General features: G+C 46.0%; 1 protein-coding gene across 1 annotated transcript; it reads left to right on the top strand.

The window, feature by feature from the left end:
* Positions 1,575-26,966, top strand: CKMT2 (creatine kinase, mitochondrial 2). Its single transcript, XM_018050059.1, has 10 exons — positions 1,575-1,676; positions 11,950-12,121; positions 13,437-13,635; positions 15,467-15,562; positions 16,015-16,236; positions 17,839-17,924; positions 18,862-18,985; positions 21,641-21,775; positions 23,168-23,293; positions 26,699-26,966. Exons 2-10 carry the CDS (start codon positions 11,970-11,972, stop codon positions 26,816-26,818), a joined length of 1,260 nt encoding a protein of 419 aa, XP_017905548.1. The 5' UTR covers positions 1,575-1,676; positions 11,950-11,969; the 3' UTR covers positions 26,819-26,966.

Here is a 27,673-nt window from a genome sequence, read left to right as displayed (position 1 = left end):
CTGGGATCTGGGCTATTGCAGGCTCACTGGATTTATTTCACCTGGTGCCTGATCTGCCATGAAACAGTTTGGTCAGCCCCACAGACCTCTAACTTGCTGCCTGTTCTGCCAGGGGAGCAGGAGGGACTATGGTCTGGTAGGACAAAATGTGCAGACTGGGAGCTCTAATGCTTTACAGGATCATGCAACCAGCTTGGTGGGTCCCAAACTGCAAATGTCCAATGAGATAATGGAGAACCTAGAAAATATCTGAGTATATCATATCATGTGCAAAAAGGGTAAGTGTCACTTGTACGCTAGTTTATAATGATAGCATATATGTTAACTGAGACCAATACACAGTAAAGTGCTTGAATCTTAAGTGTACAGCTTGAGGAATTTTTACGCGTGTGTACACTCATACAACCACCCCTAAATCAAGAACCCTTCCAGCCCCAGGAGGCCCTCTGAGGCACTCTCCCAGTCAGTACCCCCATGCAAAGGTAAAATATTTGTTTTTGCTTTGGGTCATATTTAAAAGAGGTGGAGGCTCTGAAAGAGAACCACTCTAGGTGGGAGGTTATTCCTGGGCTCCTTGCCCTGCTCCATCATCCCCTCCTCGCATGGCTTGGGTCCTGACAAGGAAGGGAAAGGAATCAGCTGGTGATGTGTACCTGGACATAGAAGCTGGGTACGTGACCATCACCAGAGGCCTGGGCAGCTCCCTCTGAAATGCAGGCTGTGCTCCAAAGTCCTGGTGGGTCAATGCTATTTACAGTCAACCTTTCCGGTTTTCAGTGGATGTTCCAAGGAGGGCTATTTTTAAGCAGGTTGATGGCCTGCAGGACCTTCTGGTAGTAAATTAAGCTGTGGTGGATACAAAGTGTATGGTCTAGTAATCTACTTCAGACGACCCGATCTAGAAGAGAAGGGTGATTGCCCCTGAATCCAGCCTCCAGATAACTAGTTGGAAGGAGATGCCCTGGTTTCTGGTTCAGAACGTGATTAGAAACTGAGGGAGCTTTAGATGTCTTTCTCAGCTTGGAGGGGAAAGTGGAGGGTCCCGGAGAGAAGGGACCATTCTCCACAGCTAACCAGGGACCCAGGGATGGGCTCCTGAGGGAAGATAGGAACAAATTCCCAAATAGGTGCAGCAGTTTTCCCGCGGCCCTCCCACTCCCAACGCAGGAGCCTGCAGGTCTGGGCAGCCAGTTAGCGGGCTGCGGGCCCAGGAAGCCCTCGCAGAGCCCTGGGACAGACAGCCTACAGGACAGGACTTGGAGCAGGGAAACATTTCAGAGAAAAGACAGGCGCTAGAAAGAGGAAAGAGACCACCCCCTGCCACCGGCGGAAGAATCAGAGTCCGGTGCTACAAGGACAAGGCTGGGGAGCAAGTGTGTCCTTAGATCTGATCGGGATTGGCCGAGGCGGGCCCCGCCCCGCCCTCCCGGCCCCGCCCCGCCCTCCCGGCCCCGCCCCGCCCAGGAGCCCTTTCAAGGCCCACTCTGCCCCCCATTCCAGGCCCCGCTCCGCCTTCCCAGCCCCGCCCCTCCCAGAATCGCTTTCAAAGCCGGCCCCGCCCCGCCCCTCCGGCCCCGCCCCGCCCCTCTCAGGAGCCCTTTCAAGGCCGGCCCAGCCCCCACCTTACAGTCTTTGGCTGTTCGCGAGCGCGGGACGCAGGCGGCTTCGGCTCCAAGGTCAGTGTGGCTGTGAAACCCGGCTTTATTCCTCCAAAACTGGGGTCATTGCTAGAGCCAGGGTAGGGGCCTTGTGAGCGGTGGACCCAGGGCTGTGGGCCGGGGTCTGGGCGATGCTCCTGTGTGAGGAATTCGTGGTAACTCTTGAGAAGAGCCGGCAGCGGGTCTGTCCTTGATTGAGCCGCTCCGCACGCAGGCGCAGGTGACCATTCCGTGGGCCAGTTGCACGCGGGGCGCTGGCACCCTGTCAGCACCCTGCTTGCGGTGCCTGTGTTTGATAGTGAATCAGGACTTTTTCTTGATGGAAAAACTAAATGCCACAGAGTTGGGGACTGTTAACTTTCAACTTTCTTTCCCTTGTAATCTGTAGAAGCTCATTAGTTTGAGGGATGGCTTCCTCAGCAGCATCAGAAGAGATGCAGACCAGTGACTTGCGAAAAACTAACTGAAAAAAGGACACCTTGAAGCCCTGGAAAGGAGCTAATTACAGATTGGCCCCGGAGCTAGACCTGATTTAAACTAGTTAATATTATTGCTAGAGAACTATTTTTAAAATCTCTACCCCATTAATAAATTAATAATTAAATAACATTTAAAATGAGAGTCCCATGGAGGGAGAGGCCTGGTAGGCTGCAGCCCATGGGGTCGCAAAGAGTTGAACACGACTGAGTGCGTTTACTCTTACTCTAAAATAATTAAATAATTTAAATATTTAAGTAAAGCAATTAAAATTTTTTAATATTTTAAATTTTATTTAAAATCATTTAAATAAAATAAAATTTAAACAGAATAGTTAAAATAACTTAAAGTAATTAAAACAATTAAATAAAATAAATAAGTAATTAAAACCCAAGTAACTATTTGCACCACCCCAACCCCTCCACTGGAGGTAAAAAATGCTACAGAGTTGGCCTACATGTGTTTCATCTCCGGCAAAGGACTGTTGTTTGCTTGCTTGGTTGGGTTACTGTCAGCCCTGTTTTTGTCCCTTGGGTAGGTGACATCTCTGCTGGGTGTGGAGAGTGACATTCACCAGAATGAGGCAAAGCCCTCTGGCGCTGCTCAGCGCTGCCCCGCTGCCCCGAGACCTTCCCTTAAGCGTTGCCCTGACTCTGAGACACCCTGCCCCACAGGGTCAGGTGGAATCAGGAGAGGTGGCAGGCAGTGGCCTCATGGCCGGCTTCGTGCGTTCACCCGGTGTGTTGTTTCCAGAAGTGCCGAGTTTCCTGTCTGCAGCCATCCCACTGCCTCTGTGTCAGAGGTTGTGTCCTTGGTCAGTTCCCCCTGTGCTCAGATAGAAGAACACAGCCGCCAGCAGAACTTGGCAAGGGGCTTCCTGAGCCTCCCAAGCTGGCTCTGGGGGTTATTAGGCTGTGTGAGCCCTCCCCTTCCTCTTCTACTTTTGTGGGCACCTTTTCCAGCTGCCTCCCTCAAACCTTCTGTGGGTTAAGGCACTGTTCCAGCAAAGGGCACGAGCACCGTATGCACCCACAAACTCTGCCAGCTTCCTGAGCAAATCTACCCTTACAGCATGGACCAGGGGCCAGGTCAGTTTTCCTAAAGGGGAGGCTGAGGAAGGTCCGGGAAACTTGGGGTAGGGGGACAGGAGAAGGAATGGAGCGTCCTGCATGTTCCAAGGCAGGAGGAGGACTGGTTCTGAGACAGACTTTGCCCCTGGCTCAGAGGCTCTGGGACTCCATCTTTGCCACAGCCTAGAACAGGAGCCATTTGCCTTCCCAGAGGGGCCCACATGGACCTTGCGTCAGCATTCTGGGAGTCCCTGCTCACTGAGCCAGGAATCCCACAGGGAGCCCATCTGAAGGTGACCGCTGGAGGTCACACCCACTGCTGCCTGGGAAGCCACAGGCCTCCTTCCCTTGGGCAGGGAAGAAGGCTTCCATTCCTGTACAGCATTTCAAAGAACTAGATGGTTCCTAGCTTCCTATTTTCTTGAAAGCAACTTACCCTTGAGAGTTGAGCTTGTGATGGTTGTATGTCTTCATCAACAGGAGGCCTAGGAAAGGCCTCTATTTTACAGGGAAGGACCATAGATTTCTCTGCTTATGACTTTCTACTTGTTAAATAGAATGGAGATGCCCAAGCATGCCTCTTAGGGTGCCAGTACATCCGGGGGTGGAAGAGTAACTTGAACCCTTTGCTCCCTTAGAGCTGGGAAGGGTCAGCCACTCTCTGCTGGCCATGAGTGACATCAGGAGAATTTGTTCAGAGTGTTCTGTGGCGCTAGTCCAGCTTCAAGGACGCCCTCTGTTTTGGGGTCATTCTCTCTGGAGGGAAGGCTGACACGTGGTCCGACCCCTGGCCTTCCACTGCCCTCCAAGGAGCTCGAAACGCAGGCGCCCTGTACAGCTGGACCAGAAATAACTCTGAGTCAGCAGAATGGCACCCATGGCGTCTCCCTCCAGTTACTCAGGACAACCAGGAGGTCAGAACTGAGGCAGTAACAGAACTCAAGCCTGGGTTCCATCCATAGCCTAGGATGTGACAGAACCAGAAAAAACCAGACCCAGACTCCCAGTACGCCTGCCTGAGACAGACGTGGGGGGCTCTTGGGCATGATGACAGAAGAGCTTAATGTCGTGGCTCTTGTTTTTTTAGTGGAGAGGGCAAGAATATAACCACAGCACCATTGATTTTTGGCTGTGATCTTGTACCCATTTAGAAATCTCACTGGCTTGCAGCCCAGCAGTTTGGCCAGAGTGTAGCCCTGATGGTAAAAATCAACTCAGGAGTCATGAAGTGTTCCAAGTTAGGGAAACTGAGGCGGGTGACCTCTGTGGGGTGCGAGCTGGAGACGGCCTCTCTCCTCGTCCCTGCAGTCCCTACTTCTGTAGGAGAGAGGGGAGGAGAGAGGAGGAGAGAGAAGAAAACCCCATGCCCTGTCTCCTTGGAGAAAGGCAGGCTGGCCCAGCATCCCCGGCATGCCTGGCAGGCACTTTGGGCACCTGGCGTCAGAGTGGGGTGGGTGAAGTGGCACCTGGCATCTCAGCTACTTCAGCAGAAGCCTGAGGACAGGAGAGAGGACAGGCTTATAATATTCTGGGACACTGGGGGAGTCACATGCTCTCAGGTGACAATCCTATGTCTAGAAGCTTCTGTGGTAAGTGCATTTCTACCGTCTTGGAGGCCTGAGTGAAGTGATCTGTGGCTCCCAGGTTCTGAACCACAGAGGTGGTTTCTCTCCAGTTGCTGATCAGTGCAGGGCTGCCTGTGAGGTGCTGCGGTTTGCAAGGAGCCTGGATCCAGGCCAGAGACAAGCCTGTTTCAAATCCCAGCCTTATCAAGTGTTGGTCCCGTAACCTCTCTTTGTTTTCTCCATCTGCAAAATAATGCCTACTTGCCAGGATTGTTTTAAAGACTGAGGACAATATTTGTATGGGCCTCTTGCATGATGCATGGCTCATGGTGGGAGTTTGGTAAATGGTAGTTAAAAAGAAAAAAAGACAGTAAGGTGTGGCCACGCAGAGATTGAAAGGACGTTCCAGGTGGAAGGAAAGGTCTGGGTAAAGGGTCAGAGTCTGGAAGAAGAACTTGGGAACCCAACTGAGGAAATCGATGTTGTGAACCCTGACATTGGTTTTCAAAGGATGATCCGTGGATCTGAACATACACAATGAGCTCCATCTGGAATCAAGGCTTGTCCTCAGAGAGATTATAGAATAAAGCAATTAGATGAAACACTGTGAATGGTAAAACTGAAGTCAACAAACATTCAGAGAAGGGGCAGACCAGTGCTGGCTAGGAAAACCAGTGGTGGTTGTGGGAAGAGAGTAATAACTGTCCCTAGCCTTTAGGTCACTAGAGGGGAGAGACTCGCATTTACTCAGCGCCTACTGTAGCCTGTCACTTAGTCCTCACAGCAGCTTGGGGAGGGGTCTCATCGTATATAAAGGAGGAGTCTGTTATATAGAGGGGGTTGCTGAAGCTCGGGTAGGCAACTTGCAGGCTCCGTAGACCCAGCAGGGCCTGAGAATTGCCTGCTTACATAATAGACATGTTGACAGTGCCATTCTTGCTACTCGTTCAAAAGATGGGGTCTGAAAATGTGACTTTTTAACACACTTCACAGCTGACTTTTCTTTTAGTTTTAAATTTAATTTTTGATCATAAAGGCAATCTATGCTGGTTTTTACAAGTGATGCAATAATACAGAATTCTATTAAGAGAAGATAATCTGCCTACTTCAAGTCTGTGGCTCTGAATTAATGCTTTTTGCAGTTTGATGAGTAACCTTTAATACTTTTCTTTATGTTCATACTAATATATGCAAATACATACATAGATACATCATTGTTATAAAATTGGAGCCATTCATATTCATTACTTTGAGATTTTTTTTTTCTCTTTTAACCTAAGAATAGAGCATAGACATGCATCTAGGTAAAGTGGAGGCACTTTTAACTGATTCTTTAATAGCCATGGAATATTCCATTGTCTCTTTTTATCACGTTTCATACCATCCTTCTTCCTCTGATAGACAGGTTCTTCTAGGTTTTTATGCCACTACACATAGTGCTTCACTAAATATCGTTGTGCCTCTCTCCTTCTGTGGGGCTTCCCTGGTTTTTCGGATGGTAAAGACTCTGCCTGCAATGCAGGAGACTGGGGTTCAATCCCTGAGTTGGGAAGATCCACCTGGAGGAGGGAATGGCAACCCACCCCAAATGTTCTCAAACATTCTGAGGGCAGCACCTAGAGGTGACCTCTCAAGTGAAGCAAAGTGATAGTTACAGATGTGTGCATATATTCAGCCCTTCATAAGTGCCAGGCCTCATTCAGATTTGTTGCTAGTAGCTGCAAATGTTCTGGAATCTGGAATCCATCAAGGTTGTTCTCAGTCCTGGCTTTTCTCTGGGCCTTTGGGGACAGGCAGCCACTATACATCCTGGGCAGACTCAGTCCCACTGGACTTCAACTCTCCACATTTCAGGGAATTATCTTCTATAGATTCTCTCCAGAGCCAGATTTGGATGAGTCAAGGAGTCTGTGTCCTCATCCGGAAGATCCTATACCAAGGCATAGAACAGGGGCTCTAGCCAGCCCTTCTCGCTCTTTTCTTTCTGCTGTATTCCAAAGTAGATTCAATGTGGTGTGGGCTGAGTGCAGTGGCAGTCCTCCCACCTGGAGGATGGCTGGAAGGCAGCTGGCCAGAGAGAGGCGATGTAGCCGGCCTCCGTGGTCATCTGTTTATGCACACGGGTGTGTGGTGTCAGGGCATCGTGGCTGCTCTCATCTTTGGTAGCTTGTGTCCTGGTGCCAGTCCGAGAGCAGCTGGAGGTGAACAATAGCTCAGACTGATTAAGACCAGACCAGCTCCCTGAAACAGTATAGCTGAATGAACTGAGCCAGTTCCAGTTCCTCCCGGGGCTCCCACAGGGCTCTGGTTCCCCTGGAAGAACACAGACGCTATGACTTGTAGTTGCCCAGGTCGGGTGCTGGTTAAGAGCAAGGACTGTGAAAACAGACCACTCGTCCTGAATCCCCACATTGCCACTCACACACTGTGTGCTTTTGGACAAGTGATTTTACCTTTCTTCACCTCCATTTGCTTATCTATAACATGGGGATAATAAGAACGTCCTCTGTTGTGAGGATTTAATGGGGGAATAACCATAAAGCTAATGGAACCATGTGCCCCTGCATGTAGCAAGTGCTACCTGAGAATTTTCCCCTAAGACTATGAGCTCTGTAAAAGCTGCCACATACTAGATATCTAAATATTAACATTTACCAAACAAATAAGTAGAAAGATGCCTGTCCTTACCCTTTCATCACCAAGTCTTGCCTCTCCGTCCATTGCTGCCTCCTGTGACTCCTCCCTCCATGAGGCAAGTTAGTATCATTCACGGTGGCCATGACCTACTGCCTGATGACCTCTTGAAGTCTGTGGTCAGTGGTGTTCCTGGAGGGTGGCCAAAGCCCTGAGGGCCCACCCTCTGATTGCACTGCCCTTCAGAGCTGCCCAAAATGATGCCTGTGTGGCTGGATGGCAATTTGGCCCCATAATTATCTTCTGTCAAGCCTTTGGTGGAAACCCTGATTGAGAAGAACCATCCAGGATCCCTGAGAGACCATGAGGAATCAGAGGCAGCAAGAACTGTCTGGCAGCTCCATTCCTTGGAGAGGAGAGGTTGACTCCATCCAAACATACTATAATATTGTTACTAAACCTTATAAGTAAAAACAGGATTTTCATTTAAACTCAGTACATGTGATTTCCCTTAACTGAGCGTTGGCTGTCAGTTAACTTCTCTGTTTTTGAGTTCCCTCATCTTTATTTTTAAACTTTTTATTTTATATTAGAGGATAGCTGATTAGGTGGCTCAGTGGTAAAGGTCACCTGCCGATGCAGGAGATACGGGAGAAGCGGATTTGATCCCTGGGTTGGGAAGATACCCTGGAGGAGGAAATGGCAGCCACACCAATATTCTTGTCTGGAAAATTCCATGGACAGAGGAATCTGATGGGCTACATTCAATGGAGTTGCAAAGAGTCAGACACAACTTATTGACTGAGCATGCACACACAGAAACTAAAATATGGATATGATAACATTTTAAACATTAGTATTTTAAATCAGACACCCACCCGCAGATCACCTTCACAGGGAGAAGACCTTTAAAGACCACCAGTGGACTTACATGTGGACACCACCCCCTCCTCTTCCTCCTGACTCTGCCTCTTTGGATTTATCTCCTCAAACACGCTGATGTGAACACATATCAGTGCTAAAGCCAACTAAGGAAAGAAAAATAAAAATCAACTATCTGAGCTAAACTCAGAAACAAATGCACTTCTTGTTTACTTAGGGAGTATGTCTTGGCCCATATATAATCTGGAAAGAGCTTGGACATTGCTTCCCTTACTTTGGAGGGTTCTATGGTTAAATCAGAGAAGAAAAGTATTGCCATTCTGCTTAGGAAGCAGATTGGAGGGTGTGGAAGCAGATACAACAGATTTCAAAGATGTAATCTGCTGTGTACAAAAGCCAGGAAGAATGGGTGTTGTTCCTTGGGGAACACTGACCTACCCTTGGAAGGAGATGGCCAACAGCCCAAAGTCTAGTAGGGAGCAAAGAAGTACATGTGTTCAGATGAATGTTGGGTCATTACAAGTCCCTGGAACAACTCCAAGAAATGGCCCATTTATTTTGCCTGCTGATTACTAAAGTAATTCCTGTTGTCTTTAGGATTGAGGGGATTCTTTTTAGACATGGCACAAGGGAAAGGCTGCCTGATAATTTGATTTCCTGGGCTAACATAGGAAAATAACTCCCTAATTTTTTTTCAAGGACTTTGATGCTTTAGGTGAGATGTTCAAATTTCTCCCAAGAGCTGCTCAAAAAGGTATTAAGTAAAGACTTCTAGGTGGCGATCACGGAAGAATATCTAGGAACTGGGAACCGATCCCAGTTCCCAAAATACAGTCAGGTAAGAAAGTGAACTGCAGAAGGCTACTGTTAGAATTGTGTGTAAAGCCATGCTGACCTCACCCTATTAGAGAGTGTATTGTCTTCAGGGTAGCCTAGGTTTTCATCTTGTAACCATACTCTCAAGAGCCTCCTTGCAGCCATCCAATGCACTGATGCTTGGAGAATCCTGTACCAGGGTCCTGATAATCTAAACACTAGGGGAAAAAATTCCACCCTGCGTTTGGGCATCACAGAGACCAATATAATGACAGGGTACTAAGAATTGCCTGCTGTATTGTTTTCCACTCATCAACCCATGGTAAATAGCTCCCCCATCCTGGATGATGCTGTGAATTAATCCATGCTGATCTCTGGGGGATGGAAGACAGGAAATCTGATTTTCATCCCTGATGACATTATGTATTTATCTTGATTTATACATGTTCTCTATCTGCATCTCCGCCTGTCCATCTGTTGTCTATTTCCTACTTTCTAAAGCATATATTTTACTAGTTCCTTTGTTACTGATCTGCTCTTTACCTTAAATTGTCTTTTTCATTGTCAGATTTGAAAGATACTTTGACTATATTCCCAAGTCTGGTTGATAAATCTCCTAGCCCCTTAAAGACACTGTTTCTCTGTCTTCCATTATTCACTGTTGAAAAATCAGCTGATGTTTTTTGTTTATAGATGAACTGTCTTTTCTCTTTAACTTCTTTGGATATCTTTGTTGCTGGTAATCTGCAGTTAACTATTGTTCAGGTATGTGTGGATTATTTTAATTTTGCTTGGTTTATGTCATACCTCTTGAATCGTGGATTTTTGTTTTTCATCAGTCCTGGAAAAGTCTCAGTCATTTCTCTTCAAATATGGCTTCTCTGTTTTCTCTATTCTCCCTTCTGAGGTCTCCATTAGGTGTGTCTTTGATCTTGTCATTCTATCCTTATATCTCTTATGTCTCATATTTTCCATTTTCTTATTTTCCTGCACAACATTCTGGATAATTTGTATGATATATCTTCCAATTCATTTATTCTGTCTTCAGCTGTATTACTATCCATAGTTCATTCTGGTTCTCTTTCAGATCAGGTTGATCATTCTTAGTAGTTTCCTGTTGATTGCTCATCACTGTGATCCCTTGCTTGTTCATCATTTCTTTAAACATTTTATATAGAGATAATCTACATTCTTGTCTGAAAATTACAGTATCTTCAGTCATTGGACTGAATTCCAGTCATTGGAGGTCTAAATCTGTGGCCCTTTATTCTGTTGATTCCCATTCAGAGTACCTCCTTGTGTGCTTAGTGATCTTTGAGAGCTTGTTATGGCTTGATCTTCATCCATAGGAAGTAGGGCCTCAACTGAAAATACCTTCCTCAGAGAGCATTTGTTTGCTTTTGCTGGGAGAACTCCTGATCTTGGACCACTTTAGCCCCTCTCAAGGGTCCTAGTTCAGCTGGAGAGTCTTAGACTCAGCTTGCCCTTTCCCTGCTGATAGCCTGCTCTTCGTGTGCAAATGGACATCCACACTCAGGATAACCCAAATCTCCTAGCTTGTTACCCTGAGCTCTGGCACCAACTACTTGGGGTGAGTGAAGTAGGAGAGTGGTCCTCAGAGACTTTGAAACTGTTCATAATGATTAGTGAAATTGATTTCACCTGCCTTCACCAATAGGAAATGGCAACCCACTCCATTGTTCTTGCCTGGAGAATCCCAGGGACGGCGGAGCGTGGTGGGCTGCTGTCTAGGGGGTTGCACAGAGTTGGACACGACTGAAGCGACTTAGTAGCAGCAGCAGCTGCCTTCACCAGTCAAGGTCGATTTAAGGCTTGTGTGTCCGCCAGGTACTTTCTGGCCTAAACAATAAGGTGTTTGCCCAAGTTATTTTCCAGGAACATGGACTCAGCTGTGTCTAGTTCGAGCTGAGCTGGTTAAGACTGTAAGGACCACTGACCTCACAACTGGGCATGCATGAGTGTCCAAGCTCAATGACCTTTTGACAGCGCAGGGCTGGAAACTCCACCCTCAGACCCTACAGAGGTAGCCTAATTATACCTGTGCTAAATGACAATTACCGCACCTTTTCCCAATCACCTTTCTGCGCACTCCCCACGCACTCTATGCTTCAGAGCACCATGCTTCTTTGTTATCCCACAAATACTCCACACCCTTTACCTTCCAGGAGGTAAATTTGTGAGTTTTTTCTCCCGTCTTCTTCCGTGGCTGCCTTGTGAATAAACCCTCCTAAGGGTTGCTGCAAACCTTAGTGTCTCAGCACTTTGGATTCCTGTGTGTTGGGCAAAAAGAGCCTGGTTCGGTGACAGCTTCCTCTACCTCTCATAAGCCCAGCATGCCACTCTGTTCAGAGTCTAGTTGTGTAGCTGCAGAGCCCAAAGAGCACATGGTCTGTCAAGCTGCCAGATGTGGAAAGCCTCCATTTTTTCCCTTGATATTATATTGGTGGAGAAAATGACATGGACTTCAAGCAGTTTGACATTCTCTACATCTAAAACTAACCAGATTTTTCCAAGCAGTGTGAGGAGGGTGGGGAAAAGAGGGAGAAAGAAAAAAATGAAACAAAACAGAGGCTAAGTCTCCTGTAGTTTTTTCTCTCCCCTGTTGATCTCTATACTATGGTTCAGGGCCATCCTGTGAGGCTGTCTGGTCTTTAGCTTCTCAGGAGTTCCCTGGAGGCCCAATGGTTAAGATTTGGTGCTTTCACTGTGGAGGCCCAGGTTTGATCCCTGGTCAGGGAACTAAGATCCTGCAAGCAATATAACACAGCCAAAAAATTCTTTTAAATATATATGTATAAAATAATCCTCAGCTTCTCTGCTTTCCAGACACTCATCCAAGAGGAAGGATGGCCAGTACCTTCTCAAAGTTGCTGACTGGCCGCAATGCCTCTCTGTTATTTGCTACCTTGGGCACTGGTGCCCTGACCACGGGGTACCTGCTGAATAAGCAGAATGTGTGTGCTGCGGCCCGGGAGCAACACAGACTATTCCCACCAAGGTAAGTCCTCTTGGCTTTAAAATGATGCCAAATGCCAGCCAGAAATACGCTTTCCCCTGCTGAAACTGTCAGCAAGGGCCCCTCTTTTGGTCTCTGAGGATGAGTAAATCAGTTTGACTTGTGATGTGCAGTGACCTGTGGTGAACTCAAGGAAGTGTAGTGCCATCATCCCTGCCCAGAGCGTGAGGTCTAGTGGAACGGTAATTACAAGACCGAACCTTTGTTGAACGTGGCTAGGTGTGATGAGAACTTTAAACAGAGTGTTTTATCCTTCCTAACATCTCTCTGATGAAACGGAGGCTTCGGAAAAGTAAGTAGTGCCTGAGTTCACGCAGCTGGTATAGCAGATATGAATCTAGGGTCCTTGATTCCAGGCCTGTGCCTCACACGTGCTGCACTGCCTTCTGGAAAATGTGATGTGATAGCAGGGATGTGAAGTACCAGCTTTAAAGGGACTTGCAGGGGAATCAGAGAAGTGACATGGAGACCGAGTGTCTTCTCCGCCCTGGGGACCTTACCCTGGCCGAGAGGTCTCACGCTGGGTAGAGTTGGAGCGCTGACTTGAAGGGATTCCATATAGGCAGGTGTGCACGAAGACCTGAGGAAAACCTGAGGTGTTTCTCAGAAATACTTACTTGGCTTTTGTGGGAATCAGGATCTCTGAGGAAATTGCTGGCACCTGCCAGGTACCTCAGGAATTCCTGAGGTAAGAATGCTTGTGGTGGTCCTGAATTCCCTATTCTTCAGTCGGTGCATATCCCAGGGTAAGATTGCACCTCCATTTGATTTTTTCCTATGTATTAGTTTAACAGATATTCACTGAATGCCTGTGTCTATAGGCAAGCACTGAGCTCAGCATAGCAGATAGCCGTAGAGTTTGCATCATAGAGGAGAGATAAATAAATGAATTTCTATGCAGTTACGCCTGCAGGGATTTTAGCTTCTCTATCACAGACCTAAGGGGTCAAAAAGTAACTGTTATAATTTACCAAAACTTATGGGTTTAAAAAAAAAAAAAGCCTGCATATGGTTTTAGTTTCTTTCTTAATTATCTTCATTCTATTTCCTCTTTGTATAAACATAGGTTACAGTCTATGGGCTCCCACAGCCAGCATCATAAACCTCTTTAGGCGGGGCTAGGTCCATTTCTTTGGCAGTTCAGGGACGTATGTTTTTAAACTCTGGCTTTCTTGAATCACGACCTAGCCAGTTTCCCTCTGCCCTCTGGCTGGAGAGAGCCTGGTCAGAAGCAAAGCTCTTGTGTAGGCCCCGTGCCCGCCGGGGCTGCTCGCTGAACTCTCTCCCCCGCGAACAGCGCAGACTACCCTGACCTGCGCAAACACAACAACTGCATGGCCGAGTGCCTCACGCCGGCCATCTATGCCAAGCTCCGCAACAAGGTGACGCCCAACGGCTATACCCTGGACCAGTGTATCCAGACCGGAGTGGACAACCCTGGCCACCCCTTCATAAAGACCGTGGGCATGGTGGCTGGCGACGAGGAGTCCTATGAGGTAAACTCGCAGTCGCCGGTTCCACAGTGTGTGTGTTGGGTGGGTGCTTTGGGTTCCCTCTGTGGGGCTGCATTCTCAGAAAGGGGAGCCAACTTCAGCAGAACACCTGCAGTGCTTTCTGGAACAACGAGGTCTATTCTTCCCAGGCACAAGGCTTCCTTTGCGACTGCTCTAGTATCTTCCCCATAGAGGAATGAGTTGCATGACTCAGTTCTCTGAGCTTGTCAAGGGGGTGAACTGGTACAGAAAAAAGAAAATCTTTTAATTTTTTTGTTGTTTCATTGTATTGGTGATGTGTATTCACCAGTGAGGCTTTAGGAGGTGATATGTCTGTGGCTGAATTTTATTGAGGGGAGAGGATGGTTCCATGGGTGTTCAGTTTGGGAATTACTGATGACACAGTCCACTGTAGTCTTAGTGAATCGTTAAGTCTCTTGGGGTTTCCCACGTGGCGCTAGTGGTAAAGAACCTGTCTGCCAGTACTGGAGACGAAGGAGACAGGGGTTAGATCCCTGGATCAGGAAGGTCCCCTGGAGGAGGCTATGGCAACCCACTCCAATATTCTTGCCTGGAGAATCCCCTGGACAGAGGAGCCTGGCGGGCTACAGTCCATGGGGTCACAAAGAGTCAGACGTGATTGAAGAGACTTAGCACGCACACACCAAGTCTCCTGAAGAAATCCCGTGATCCGCATCCTCATTCTAGGGGCAGAAGCCCAGGATGGTCCCCTGTTCTGGAGCTCAGCCACTAGTGCAACTTCTATGTCATGGTAAATACCTCCAGCCCATCTCCCTCAGGTCTGCCTCCTTTGTACCTTCTGTTGCAGGGAGCGGAAGGCGGTTCCTTGGGAAGGCAGCCGTCAAGGGGGGTGAGGGGGCTGTCTTGAATAGGCTAGATGGGCAGCTGACTCAAGAGCAGCAGCCCAGCTCTGAGCTCCCAGAGTCCCAGACTGGCGCTGACTCCTGGATGTCCCACAGCTCCCAGAGGCTGCAGGCTGCTCTGTTTGACTTCTCTTATCCTTATTTTACCTAAAGGATGTTCCCAGAAATTTATGGTTTTTTAAAAAGTAGATTCTGCTCGAGTTAGTTTGGGCAGAAAGGTCCTCAAAGGGTAAGGGGTCCCTGCTTCGCCTTAACTGCTGCTGTGCACTTTTCTTTCTATGCAGCTACTTTTCTACAAATGTACTGTGTTACTTAAACTCTAGAACCAGTTTTGACCACAAAACTGCTTAGCTTCTGATCTAGCAGCTTACTTTATCCTTCAAATTCTTGAACACAAAATTTTCTTGCTTCATCTGATAGTAGCAAACTTGGCAGAATCACTAGGGAAGAGATTACCATGACAGAGATCTGTATCTCTGCCCTCACCCAAGGGGCAGTGTGCCTCACAGAGGTTTCCTCTGGCATTTGCCTACTACTACTATTGGACTACCTGGGTGGCTCAGTGGTAAAGAATCCACCTGCCAGTGCAAGGGACATAGGTTCGATCCCTGATCTGGGAAGATCCCCCAGAAGAGATCATGGCAACCCACTCAGTATTCTTGCTGGAAATCCCTATGGACAGGAGAGCCTGGCAGGAAACAGCCCGTGGGTTCCAAAGAGTCAAACACGGCTTAGTGGCTGAACAACAAGTGCTACTACTACTATTATGATTAGCCATCAATCCAGTCTCACACCTATTTCCTGCATGGTTGCACTGAGAATTTCAGAGAAGGAGGGCATCACCTTTGGCTTGGCGCTTAAGATAAAAAGGAGCAAATGATGAACCAATTAAAGTAGATGAACCTCCTTGGTCCTTTCCAAAGGAAACAAGAGCCTTTTCCCTCCTGCAGGTGTTTGCCGACCTTTTTGACCCTGTCATCAAGCTGAGGCACAATGGCTATGACCCCAGGGTGATGAAGCACCCCACGGATTTGGATGCATCCAAGGTAGGCTCCAGCCACCTCTGTACCCTCCCATGAAGCTGGCACTCCAGAACCCAAGACTAGGAGCAGGAGAGAGAAGGGTCCCTGGGTCCAGCTGCCCTTGAAAGCTCTGTGACGGCCTTCCCACGCCATGCTCCCTGGAGGGCCACTGAGACTGTCAGGAAATAGCCAAAGTCAGTTTTCCTTGCCTCCTACCACCAGGTTAGTGGTGGTCACTGAAAACCTCCAGCCTTTCCTGAAACAATTCCTTTTTTCACCCCAAATCTAGCCGGGGTAAAGGACTGCAGAGGGCGCCCTGTGAAGTAGCTCCTCCATTGACTTCTAAGACCCCTGCCCCCAGAGTAGCAGGATGACTCCAGCGTGCACACGTGCTCTGTGCCCGGGGGTCCCCTGGTCGGCGGGGTGGAGGCCACTGTGGCCACAGCCCCGCAGTGACCCCGCGCTCTGCTCGGCAGATCACCCAGGGGCAGTTCGACGAGCGCTACGTGCTGTCGTCTCGGGTCCGCACAGGCCGCAGCATCCGCGGGCTGAGCCTGCCGCCCGCCTGCAGCCGGGCCGAGCGGAGGGAGGTGGAGAACGTGGCCATCACGGCACTGGAGGGCCTCAAGGGGGACCTGGCCGGGCGCTACTACAAGCTGTCCGAGATGACGGAGCAGGACCAGCAGCGGCTCATCGATGTGAGTGGCCCCTGAACCACCCCGGCTTCCAGGGGCGGGGCGATGCCGAGAGGGCCCTGAGTGGCCGCTGTGTGGCCTCCCTGGAGCCCAGGACCCGCCCCTGGTTGGGAGCTTGCTGGGGTTTCAACCCGGTCAGTCTAAGGCAGAAAGAGCAGGCCTTAAAAGTTTAGGTCAAAAGTGGAGATGGTCTCTGAATGCAGTCTGCAGAGGAAACCATAGGGTGGGCTGGGATTGGTGGGTGGGAGTGGATGGAGGATCCCCTGGCTTGCTGATAAATCGGAACAATTGGGCTTGGAAAATCCTGCCTGTGTCCCCATGGCCACACTCAAATTCAGAAAGCCCAGAACATCTGGAAGGGGAATCATCCAGGTTGAAGGCCTGACCCCAAACCTGCCTCACACCAGAGCCCGCCTCTGAGATTCCTGCTGCCTCCCCAGGCTCTCCATGGCTTTGGTCTCACATTAGGGGAGACAAACCCAAGTCCCTTTTTTTGGCCTAGCATTTTCACAAGTAACTTTAAACTCCAAGGAAAAGGAAAAACACATTTTCTGTCATTTCAGAAGATGCAGTACCAGAAAAGATGCCCCATTTCCAAACGAGACGGGCCAACTGATGGTCTAGAGGCCTCTAGAGGCCTCAGTCTCTTGGTTCTCTCCATTTGCCCTGTTACAGAACAACTCCTCCTCGGCCTCAAGTAGCTGCTTCTGGTTTCCAGCTTAAAGGCCACGCTGTTTCCTGGGCAATAATAGTCCCTAAGCCTGTCCCAGCTCTTCCACTTAGAGACTATAGAAGGACTCCCCTTCCCATGTCCTCTTGATTTCTGACTTCAGTGTGATCATATTGGAATATATGGTATCCACATTCATATTCTTACTGTGTCCACACAAGCAAGAAAAATGCCAGTCCCTGGACACTGGTGGTATATTGTAGTTAGAGGCGTACTTGGGAGTCAGACAGGTCTAGGTTTGCATCTAGATTTTGCCATTTCCTAGCTGTATGATAGGTTGTTTTATCTGAGCCTCAGTTTTCTTTTCCTATCACATAGAATGATTGCATTTACTTCAGAATGTTGTTGCGAAGATTAAAGGAAATAAAAGTATATAGCATAGAGCCTGGCACCGAGTGAGCATTAGATAAATGGTGACTATTTTTATTTACAGATCATTATTTTACATCTCGAGTAGTTTGTAATGAAAAGGATAATAAAATAAGTAAACCTACAACATTAGAAACATGGAGAATGCAACTATGTAGAACACTTCTTAGGACAGCACCCCGTTGCTCACTGCCCACTATGCCATTGCACGGGGCACTCCATTAAGGATTACCATCTGGGTTAAGCCAGTGGTTTTCAACCTTAGCTGTACACTAGAAAATACCAATGTCCAGGCCACAGCCAATAACAAGAATCTCTGAGAGATGGGAACTGGGCATTAGAATTTTTGAAGCCCTCTGATTATTATAGTGAGCAGCCAACACTGAGAAGCACTGCCTGAGAGACCTCAGCCATTATTAGTGAGTTGGAAATTGACCACCTGGCACTTGCCGTCGTGTCTGATCTCATTAGTGCCGTCTTTTTGCTTTGTCCCTTTTGGCCTGCAGGACCACTTTCTATTTGATAAGCCAGTATCCCCTTTACTAACTTGTGCTGGGATGGCCCGTGACTGGCCAGACGCCCGGGGAATCTGGTATGGACTGAGCATTTTCACAGTGGCAGTGTGTGCGGTGTCCTCCTTCAGATCACTGTTTGTCCTAACCTGGAGTTGCTGTGACCTGCTCTTGACAGCATGCCTGGCTTGAGAAGATAGAGTGCTTAGAAATGGAGAAGATAGAATACTTAGAAATTGGTGTGTGTGTGTATGTGTTTAATATATAAGTATAGTAATGTTTCCAAGATGTGCAGGAATGCTAGCTGGTTTGCATGAATTATGCATGAAAAAAATTGTAAGAAAAAGCTTCATATTATTTGACTTTAGAGAATCTCTGTTTCATGCCATTAAAACAGAAAAGCAGAAAAAGAAAAACAAATGTTGAGCATTTAAGCAAAATCCTATGAGGAAGAGTGGCTATGAGTGTACACATATTTTATCTCGGCCAACAGTCCTCAGGCAACTTTGATTCTTGTTCCTTGGTAGTTATTACGGCACTACCAGAAGGAGCCCAGATCAAAGTGTTGGGGAGCAGCTGTTCAGTGCGGGTGCATAGGCAGGATCTATACAGCAAACATATGTGAAATCTGTATCCCAAAAGTGTTGAGCTGCAGGTAAAATCTTTTATTAAGTGCCATATGATTTTGGTTGAATCTATTAGGAGACAGAACACTCTTGTTAGCAACAAAGCTGAAAGTTATCCTGGCTGAATTATTGTCATCCTAGTCTGAGGAATGAGAGAGATTATGTTCTTGTTTGGCAAAAACATGACAGGACGGTTGGAGTTGGTGTTACTCTTCATTCTGTCAGGGTAACATTATTTTGCAGTACTTGTACGGGCACAGTGAAGAAATTAGGACCATCTAAGGCAATGAGTAAGGTGAAATGAAGCAATCAAGCTACAGAGGTAATAGGAATTTTCATGTGTTGAAACAAATGTAATTAACACTCAACACCGTATTTCTCACTTCATTAGGCATAATCATGACAAGACATTTCTCATCTGGATTAATGAGGAAGACCACACCAGAGTAATCTCTATGGAGAAAGGAGGCAATATGAAAAGAGTATTTGAGCGATTCTGTCGTGGACTTAAAGAGGTAAGATGTCGTCAGAGAACTCTGAATATTCACTAAAATAAAATCTCTGTATTTTTCATTCTTGAGAAAAAGTACTGTGGTGACTTCTAAGACAGGGCTAATTTTTTTTTTAGGGACTGTGGCACTCTTTTGGGGTGCGGCTTCCAGCAAGCTCCCATGCTTCTTGCCCCAATGCAGGATGGTTTAGAGAAGTCTGTGGATCATTAGCTATTTTCTGATTACTTTAACAGAGCTCTTGGCTGTTCTAAGCATAGAAACAGTATAGAATGCATCTATGTTCATATGTAACCAGGAGATCCTAAAGGAAATCAACCCTGAACAGTCATTGGAAGGACTGATGCTGAAGCTGAAGTTCCAGTACTTTAACTACCTGATGCAAAGCGCCAACTCATTGGAAAAGACCCTGATGCTGGGAATGATTGAGGGCAGGAGGAGAAGGGGGTGACAGAAAATGAGATGGATGGATGGCATCATCGACACAAAGAATATGAGTTTGAGCAAGCTCCAGGAGATAGTGAAGGACAGGGAAGCCTGGAGTGCTGCAGTCCACGGAATTGCAAAGAGTCGGACATGACTTAGTGATTAAACAACAAAAACAACATGATCACAGCCTTACTTGCTGAGAATTACTATGTTCTCCTACAATGCTCATATGAAAAAATAATAGCAACTGACATTTATTGTTTAATAAACCTATATGCAGGTCAGGAAGCAACAGTTAGAACTGGACATGGAACAACAGACTGGTTCCAAATAGGAAAAGGAGTACGCCAAGGCTGTATATTGGTACCCTGCTTATTTAACTTATATGCAGAGGACATCATGAGAAATGCTGGGCTGGAAGAAGCACAAGCTGGAATCAAGATTGCCGGGAGAAATATCAATAACCTCAGATATGCAGATGATACCACCCTTATGGCAGAAAGTGAAGAGGAACTAAAAAGCCTCTTGATGAAAGTGAAAGAGGAGAGTGAAAAAGTTGGCTTAAAGCTCAACATTCAGAAAACTAAGACCATGGCATCTGGTCCCATGACTTCATGGGAAATAGATGGGGAAACAGTGGAAACAGTGTCAGACTTTATTTTCTGGGGCTCCAAAATCACTGCAGATGGTGATTGCAGCCATGAAATTAAAAGAGGCTTACTCCTTGGAAGAAAAGTTATGACCAACCTAGATAGCATATTCAAAAGCAGAGATATTACTTTGCCAACAAAGGTCCGTCTAGTCAAGGCTGTGGTTTTTCCAGTGGTCATGTATGGATGTGAGAGTTGGACTGTGAAGAAAGCTGAGCGCTGAAGAATTGATGCTTTTGAACTGTGGTGTTGGAGAAGACTCTTGAGAGTCCCTTAGACTGCAAGGAGATCCAACCAGTCCATTCTAAAGGCGATCAGTCCTGGGTGTTCGTTGGAAGGACTGATGCTAAAGCTGAAACTCTAATACTTAGGCCACCTCATGGGAAGAGTTGACTCATTGGAAAAGACTCTGATGCTGGGAGGGATTGGGGGCAGGAGGAGAAGGGGATGACAGAGGGTGAGATGGCTGGATGGTATCACTGACTTGATGAACGTGAGTTTGAGTGAACTCCAGGAGTTGGTGATGGACAGGGATGCCTGGCGTGCTGTGATTCATGGGGTCGCAAAGAGTCGGAAATGACTGAGCGAATGAACTGAACTGATGTCCTAGGTACTGTGTTCAGTGCTTTACATGGTTCATCTGATTTAATTGGAGCATTTTGATATGGTGATAGAAGAGGTTTAATTTTCTATTAGTGAAGTGCTATAGAATAAAGGATTGAAATGTTACCATTTGCAGCAACATGGACAGACTTGGATGGCATTATACTAAGTGAAATATCAGACAGAGAAAGACAAATACTGTTATGATCTCACTTATATATGGAATCTAAAAAGTACAACTAACTAATGAATAAAACAAAAAAAGAAGACTTACTGCTATAGGGAACAAACTAGTGGTTACCAGCGGGGAGAGCAGATGGGGGAGGGGTAATAGAAAGGTAGGAGGAAAAAAAGGTTATTCTGAGAATATATGAAATCACATGTGTGAAACTTTTGAAAATTGTAAAGCATGATAGAATTTAAAGAATCTTTCATTCAATAAAAAAAGATTGGGCTTCCCTGGCAGCTCAGTGGTAAAGAATCCGTCTGCCAGTGCAGGAGACATGAGTTTGATCCCTGATCCGGGAAGATCCCACATGCCGAGGGGCAACAAAGCCCATGTGCCACAACTATTGAGCCAGTGCCCCAGAGCCTGGGAGCTGCAAGTAGTGAGCCCACATGCAACTGTGGAAGCCCAAGTGCCCTAGAGCCTGTGCTCTGCCACAAGAGAAGCTGCTGCAATGAGAAGGCCACATGCCGCAACTAGAGCATGGCCCCCACTTAGCACAACTGGAGAGAAGCCCTTGCAGCAATGAAGACCCATGAAAACATAAATAAAATCGTTAAAATAAAAGGATTAGAAATAACTTCAAAAAAAGAACTGCAGTTTTACTTTTTCCTTTCCAAATATAGAAGTAGTACTATAATTTACCTTAGTTTTATTCACGGCAAACTTACAGTACACACACCTCTCCCTGGTGCTGGGGGCGTGCTGGGTGAATGGCTCTCTGAGAACTTCATCATTTGCTCCCTGTTGTAGGTGGAACGCTTAATCCAAGAGCGAGGCTGGGAGTTCATGTGGAATGAGCGCCTGGGGTACATTCTGACCTGCCCTTCGAACCTCGGCACGGGATTGCGAGCTGGTGTCCACGTCAGGATCCCAAAGCTCAGCAAGGTACTGTCACGTAGCCTGTGGTCCTGTTGGGTTCCACCAGGATGAGCTCACCTGGGGCTGCTTTGTGGAGGGGAAATGTCCCAGTGCATTCCTTAACCTTCACTTTCTGACCGATGAAAGAAAATGACAAGAAAAGGTTGTTTGCTTGAGACAACATTTGTGTCCATAGGATAAGAGGTTAAGGGGCTGTAAGAATGGGATGTGACTTTAGAAAGTTTAAATCCTCCGTCATATCACAAGGAGAGATGGACAGACTGGCTTCTCTGCTGCCTGGCCGGCCTTCCATCTCCTTCTCTCTTCTAGCTCAGAGGTTCTCAGGCTTGAACCTGCAGCAGAATCACCTGGAGGGTTGTGAAAACCCAGAATATAGAATTTGCATTTCTCACAAGTCTCTAGGTGATGCCGATGCTATTGGTCAGGGAACTACACTTACAGCACCACTGCCTTAAGGCGTGGTCAAAGTCAGACCTCGTGTTCAGTTTGTGGGAAGGCGAGAGAGCACGCCAGTGTGTCCGCGTGAAGATCTAAGGTCTAGGCCTGCCAGTGGCACTTGTCACTTCTGCTTGTTCGTTAGCAAGAACCTAGACAGTGGTTACTTCCTCAGCTCACCTGTTAAGATAGGAAAATGGATTCTGATGGGCACCTGGGGGTTTCTCTGTCATAGCACACCAAGTGAATCAAATACTTTAAAACAAGTTTAGAAAATGTGATTTTGCCCCCTCCCAAAGCATGATAAGACTATTCAAAATTCTAATTCTAAGAAAATTATTTGATGTGACTTAACGTCTTGATTTTAATTATATCAATAACAGCTGTTATAAAGATGAACAATAAACTCACCAACGGATATCTAGATACCAAAATAGGGGTGTAGAAGTTAATAACAGCTCTGCTACCTTCTAGCTATGTTCTACTTTTAGGCAAGTTAATTTCTCTGAGGCTTAGTTTCCTCATCTGTGAAATAGGGGGTAAAAATAATACCTTCTTCATGGGATTATTATAAGTTTTAAAAGTTCCAGCACAGGGCCCTGATACATAGTAAGTATATGTTTGTGTTTGTGCATACGTGCTAGGTTGCTTCAGTCATGTCTTACTCTGAAACCCTGTAGACTGTAGCCTGCCGGGCTCCTCTTGTCGTTTGGATTCTCCAGGCAAGAATACTGGTGTGGGTTGCCATGCTCTCCTCCAGGGGATTGTGTCGACCCAGGGATCAAACCCGCATCTCCTGCAGTCCAGGAGGATTATTTACCCATTGAGCCACCTGGGAAGCCCAAATATCTGCCTACTAAATATGAACTGTTATTACTTCTCATTTTGCATCTTTTCTACATGTGCCAAGGATGATGAATCAGTTTTGCCTCTTATGACACCAAGTATTCTCCTTCGTCCCAGGATCCACGGTTTTCTAAGATTCTGGAGAACCTGAGACTCCAGAAGCGGGGCACCGGTGGTGTGGACACTGCAGCGGTAGCAGACGTGTATGACATTTCCAACATAGATCGAATTGGCCGATCGGAGGTAACGTTTCTCTCACTTTCCAAAAATGAGCTAACAAAATCAGCCTAAGAGGACAACAAGTAACCTCAACAGCCCTTCCTTATTCACAAAATTCAAGACCTCCTCTAGGCCCATTGAGGCCTGGCTCATGTTAGCATTTCATTCTGTAGCGCTTGTCCTCCATGGGAAAGCACTGCATAAAGGTAAGAACCGTGGGATCTGAGAATGTATAGACAAGCGAAGGAACTCACAGTGGGACTGCTGTCACCAGCCTGCCCCCAGAGCTGTTCCAGCAATCGTGAGTGGTGGGAGCTCTGTTTCGTTAAAGGACAGCAGTCTTATCCCTGTGAAGTCAGAGAACACGTGCACTCTCTCTGAGTGGAGTGAAATAGTGGATTTATCTCTTGATTCTGAATTTCCTTAAGGTCACACGCTATCATCTTCTCTTGGGCATTTTTAGCTACTTGATAGTTTGTAAAATTTTGTATTTAGGGCTCAAGATGGCAAATAAGGTATGCACCAGATATGTGTAAGATTGTGCTCAGCAGATGGCCCTTAGGATTCTGTGACTATAAAGGATGAATGAGATTCATAAACTATAGGTAGGCCTGGAGTGACGCGTGAGAAAAAGCACAAAGAGCACACCTGATGAACATGCAGCAGAATCCTAAGTAAATCCCGATCTCAGTGATTCCTCCCAGTTTATCTCATTGGACATATTGTGTGTGCTTGCCAAGTCACTCCAGTCGTGTCCAACTCTTTGTGACCCACAGTCTTCTCTGTCCATGGGATTCTCCAGGCAAGAATACTGGAGTGGGTTGCCATTTCCTTCTCCAGAGGATCTTCCTGACCCAGGGATAGAACCCACATCTCTTCCATCTCCTTCACTGGCAGGCGGGTTCTTTACCACTAGTGCCACCTGGGAAGCCCTGAACATACTGTGCCCATCATTGATTAAAAGGCTCTTATGCAACTCAGTGGCATCACTGACTCAATGGACATAAGTTTAAGCAAACTCTGGAAGATAGTGAGGGGCAGGGAAGCCTGGTGTGCTGCAGCCTGTGGGGTTGCAAAGAGTCGAACGTGACTTAACAACTCAACAACAATATACAACTCAATAACTCAGTGGCTGGTTGTTAAACCCATGGATCATTGGTGCTCTTTCTTCTTTCTTGCCATCTTTTGTGTATTTCATTGCTAGTTGGTATTCCTACGAGCAAACTGAGGGAAGGAAGGGAGAAAACAAAATGATGAAATCAGCCTGCATGCTATCAGCTCTGGTAAAGTACTTGAGGAAGAAGCAGCTATAAATACCACACCTTCTGAAATTAGCTAAATAACGTATGATGTAGTGAATAATAATGGAGAAGGCAATGGCACCCCACTCCAGTACTCTTGTCTGGAAAATCTCATGGATGGAGGAGCCTGGTAGGCTGTAGTCCATGGGGTCGCTAGGAGTCGAACACTACTGAACGACTTCACTTTCACTTTTCACTTTCATGCATTGGAGAAGGAAATGGCAACCCACTCCAGTGTTCTTGCCTGGAGAATCCCAGGGATGGGGGAGCCTGGTGGGCTGCCGTCTCTGGGGTCACACAGAGTCGGACATGACTGAAGCGACTTAGTAGCAGCAGCAGCAGCAGTGAATAATAAAGAAAATCTAGGCCCTAGCCCTGTTTGCCTCTAATATTAAAACTTAATTTTAATTACTGGAAAGCTAGGTGGTCATCATTAAAAAACACCTATGATTTAGTAAGTGATCTTTTATAGGAACTAGAAATATTCCCAAAAGTGTTTTTTTTTAATCCACTTATTTAACCTAACAACCCTGTTAACCATTGTGAACATTATTCTAAATTGCCTTCCATTCTTACAATTATTCAAAAAAAGTTTTTACTAAATTTAGTATTATTACATATGTTGGCTATAAAACAGCTTTCCCCCAATGTAATTTTCAACATGAGCATTTTTCTACAGTATTAAATAGTCTTCAAAACATATCTATTTAATGTCTCCCTTATTATTTGATATTATGTTTGACCATCTCTATGTATAACTCTGATCACAACTATGATTGTTTAGTTAGGATATATTTCTAGAAAGGGGATTCTTGGGTTAAATATGAGAGTCCCTTACTTATGACCAAGTTTCCTACCAGAAGATTTATACCAAGAGAGTTCCACTGGCAGTGAATGACCCCTCACCACATCCTCATCAACAATGGAATGGGTCAGTTGGATAAGTAGAAAAAATAAGTGTTGTTTTTTTTATTAGTAATGACTAATTTTTTGACCCAACCCTTTCTTAGAGCTTCCATTTCCCTCTGCATGAAAAGAAGTGGGGAGGACACTAGACTCCATCATGCCTAAAATATGTTCAGCTGAAACACTTAACCATCTCCTCCATTATTGCTGGGCATTCTTGAGTTATATAATGTATTTTAGTGATGTCTGAAACTAAATAGTAATTACTTACTACCTTAGTTGGGTTTTTTTAGGAGCAGTGTAAGAAATTTGTTTGAGAGCTGATTCCCAGAGGAAAAATCATAGGTAAATGTACTCTAGTTTAAGAAAACCAGTTATTTGTAAATGAAAATTCTAACTTAGTTTAAGCAAGGATTTTTAAAAAAGTATATCTTAATGTAATTCACATAGTTTCCTTAAGTAACAAACTAGCCTGGTACAGTGCAAACATTCTTTAATTGCCAAACATTTGAGTTGAAATATTGTTCAGAAAGCCGTTCACTGTGTAAATGATAATATCTGAACTATAGCATGTTTAGTGCTCAGGTAGCTTAGTGGCAAGTCAGAATTTAGATCTGGGTCAGAGAATATCATGAGGGTGTCACTGTGTAGATATACTTTAAGACAAACTGTCATTTTTTAGCAGAGATTGATTGGACTTCCCTCGTGGCTCAGACGGTAAAGCATCTGTCTACAATGTGGGAGACCCGGGTTCGATCTCTGGGTCAGGAAGATCCGCTGGAGAAGGAAATGGCAATCCACTCCAGTACTATTGCCTGGAAAATCCCATGGACAGAGGAACCTGGTTGGCTACAGTCCATGGGGTCGCAAAGAGTCGGACACGACTGAGTGACGTTCCTGTTCCTGTCATTTTTTAGCAGAGATTGATGGAGAAGAAGTGTCTGAAATGCAAACTAATGGTTTTCATATATTTTAAAAAGTTCTCACAAGCAAAGTAGTAACCTTATCTTAATGACAGAAAGATCGAGAGTAACCCTGTAATATCCCTGCTAGCTATCAGATACCTCTCTTCCCACAAAACTTTAGGGAAACAATGAGAAGAAATTGTTATACAGTCCATCTAACAGGGGAAGTTCTAATGTGTCCCAGTGTTGTTCCTTTTGATCAAAGCCTTGCTGTGTCTTCTGTACAAATTAATCTTTCATCTCTTTCATTGTCAAAGGTCGAGCTTGTTCAGATAGTCATCGATGGAGTCAATTACCTGGTGGATTGTGAGAAGAAGCTGGAGAGAGGCCAGGATATTAAGGTGCCACCTCCTCTACCTCAGTTTGGCAGGAAGTGAACTTTCCTTTCCCTGATTTATAAATAATCTGTCTGCTGGTATGACAGACATAAAGAAATTTCTACTCTGAGAGTTTTTGTAGACTTGGAAAAATATAAAAATTATAGGTCCTGTCTATCTTTACAATAAAACTCTCCTTATTATCTTTGGTGTGTTTTCCTGATTTTTTTTTTTTTTGATGCTATTAAGATGGGTAAACACATCCAATTACAAGTGGCAGGCAGTAAAAATATTTTAGGACAATGATAAATCTCATATTTGTAAGACCGCTTCGCACAAATCTAAAAAACCTCCAACCATCTAGATGCTAAACTTTCAGCAAGTCCCTACAGACACCATTGGAAAATGAGGAACTAATGTAATCAGTTTTCTGGTAAGTAGAGTGAGAGGAGATTCATTTCTCTTGAAATAAAGACTATATTGATGAGGACAAATAGAGGCTATTTATGCAGCGCTTGCTGTAGCAAGGGAGTCAGCCACCTTTGCCTACTTAAATTTGGCAAAAACTCAAAGGCAGGCATAGGAAAGCTTTCTGGTGAAAAAGAAGGGTGTGCTCAGATGTGCTCTGAGTGGTAGGCCTGGGGACATTGGAGGCAGACTAACTAGAAGCGGGATATCCTAAGTAAGTGGTTTGGAAAGTATTATTTGGCTTTCTCTGGCTGGTCCTGAATTGGAAGCAGGGGCAAAAATGAGGGGAACTGGGAATCACTGACCAAGCCCAGTCTCAAAGCTGATGGCTTCAGAGACTGCAGTCTGGCTTCTTGAATTGGTTGCTGCAAAGATTGTGAGTCAGAGTTCTGTTTGCATAGATAGTCTGGCCATTGTCTGTTTGTACATTTGGTCTCTCAAAAGCGA

The sequence above is a fragment of the Capra hircus genome, chromosome 7 (genome assembly GCF_001704415.2).
Source record: "Capra hircus breed San Clemente chromosome 7, ASM170441v1, whole genome shotgun sequence".
In the NCBI taxonomy this organism is placed as follows: Eukaryota; Metazoa; Chordata; class Mammalia; order Artiodactyla; family Bovidae; genus Capra; species Capra hircus.
Note: the sequence above shows the minus strand (reverse complement) of the source record. Positions and strands in the feature narration are given on the sequence as shown.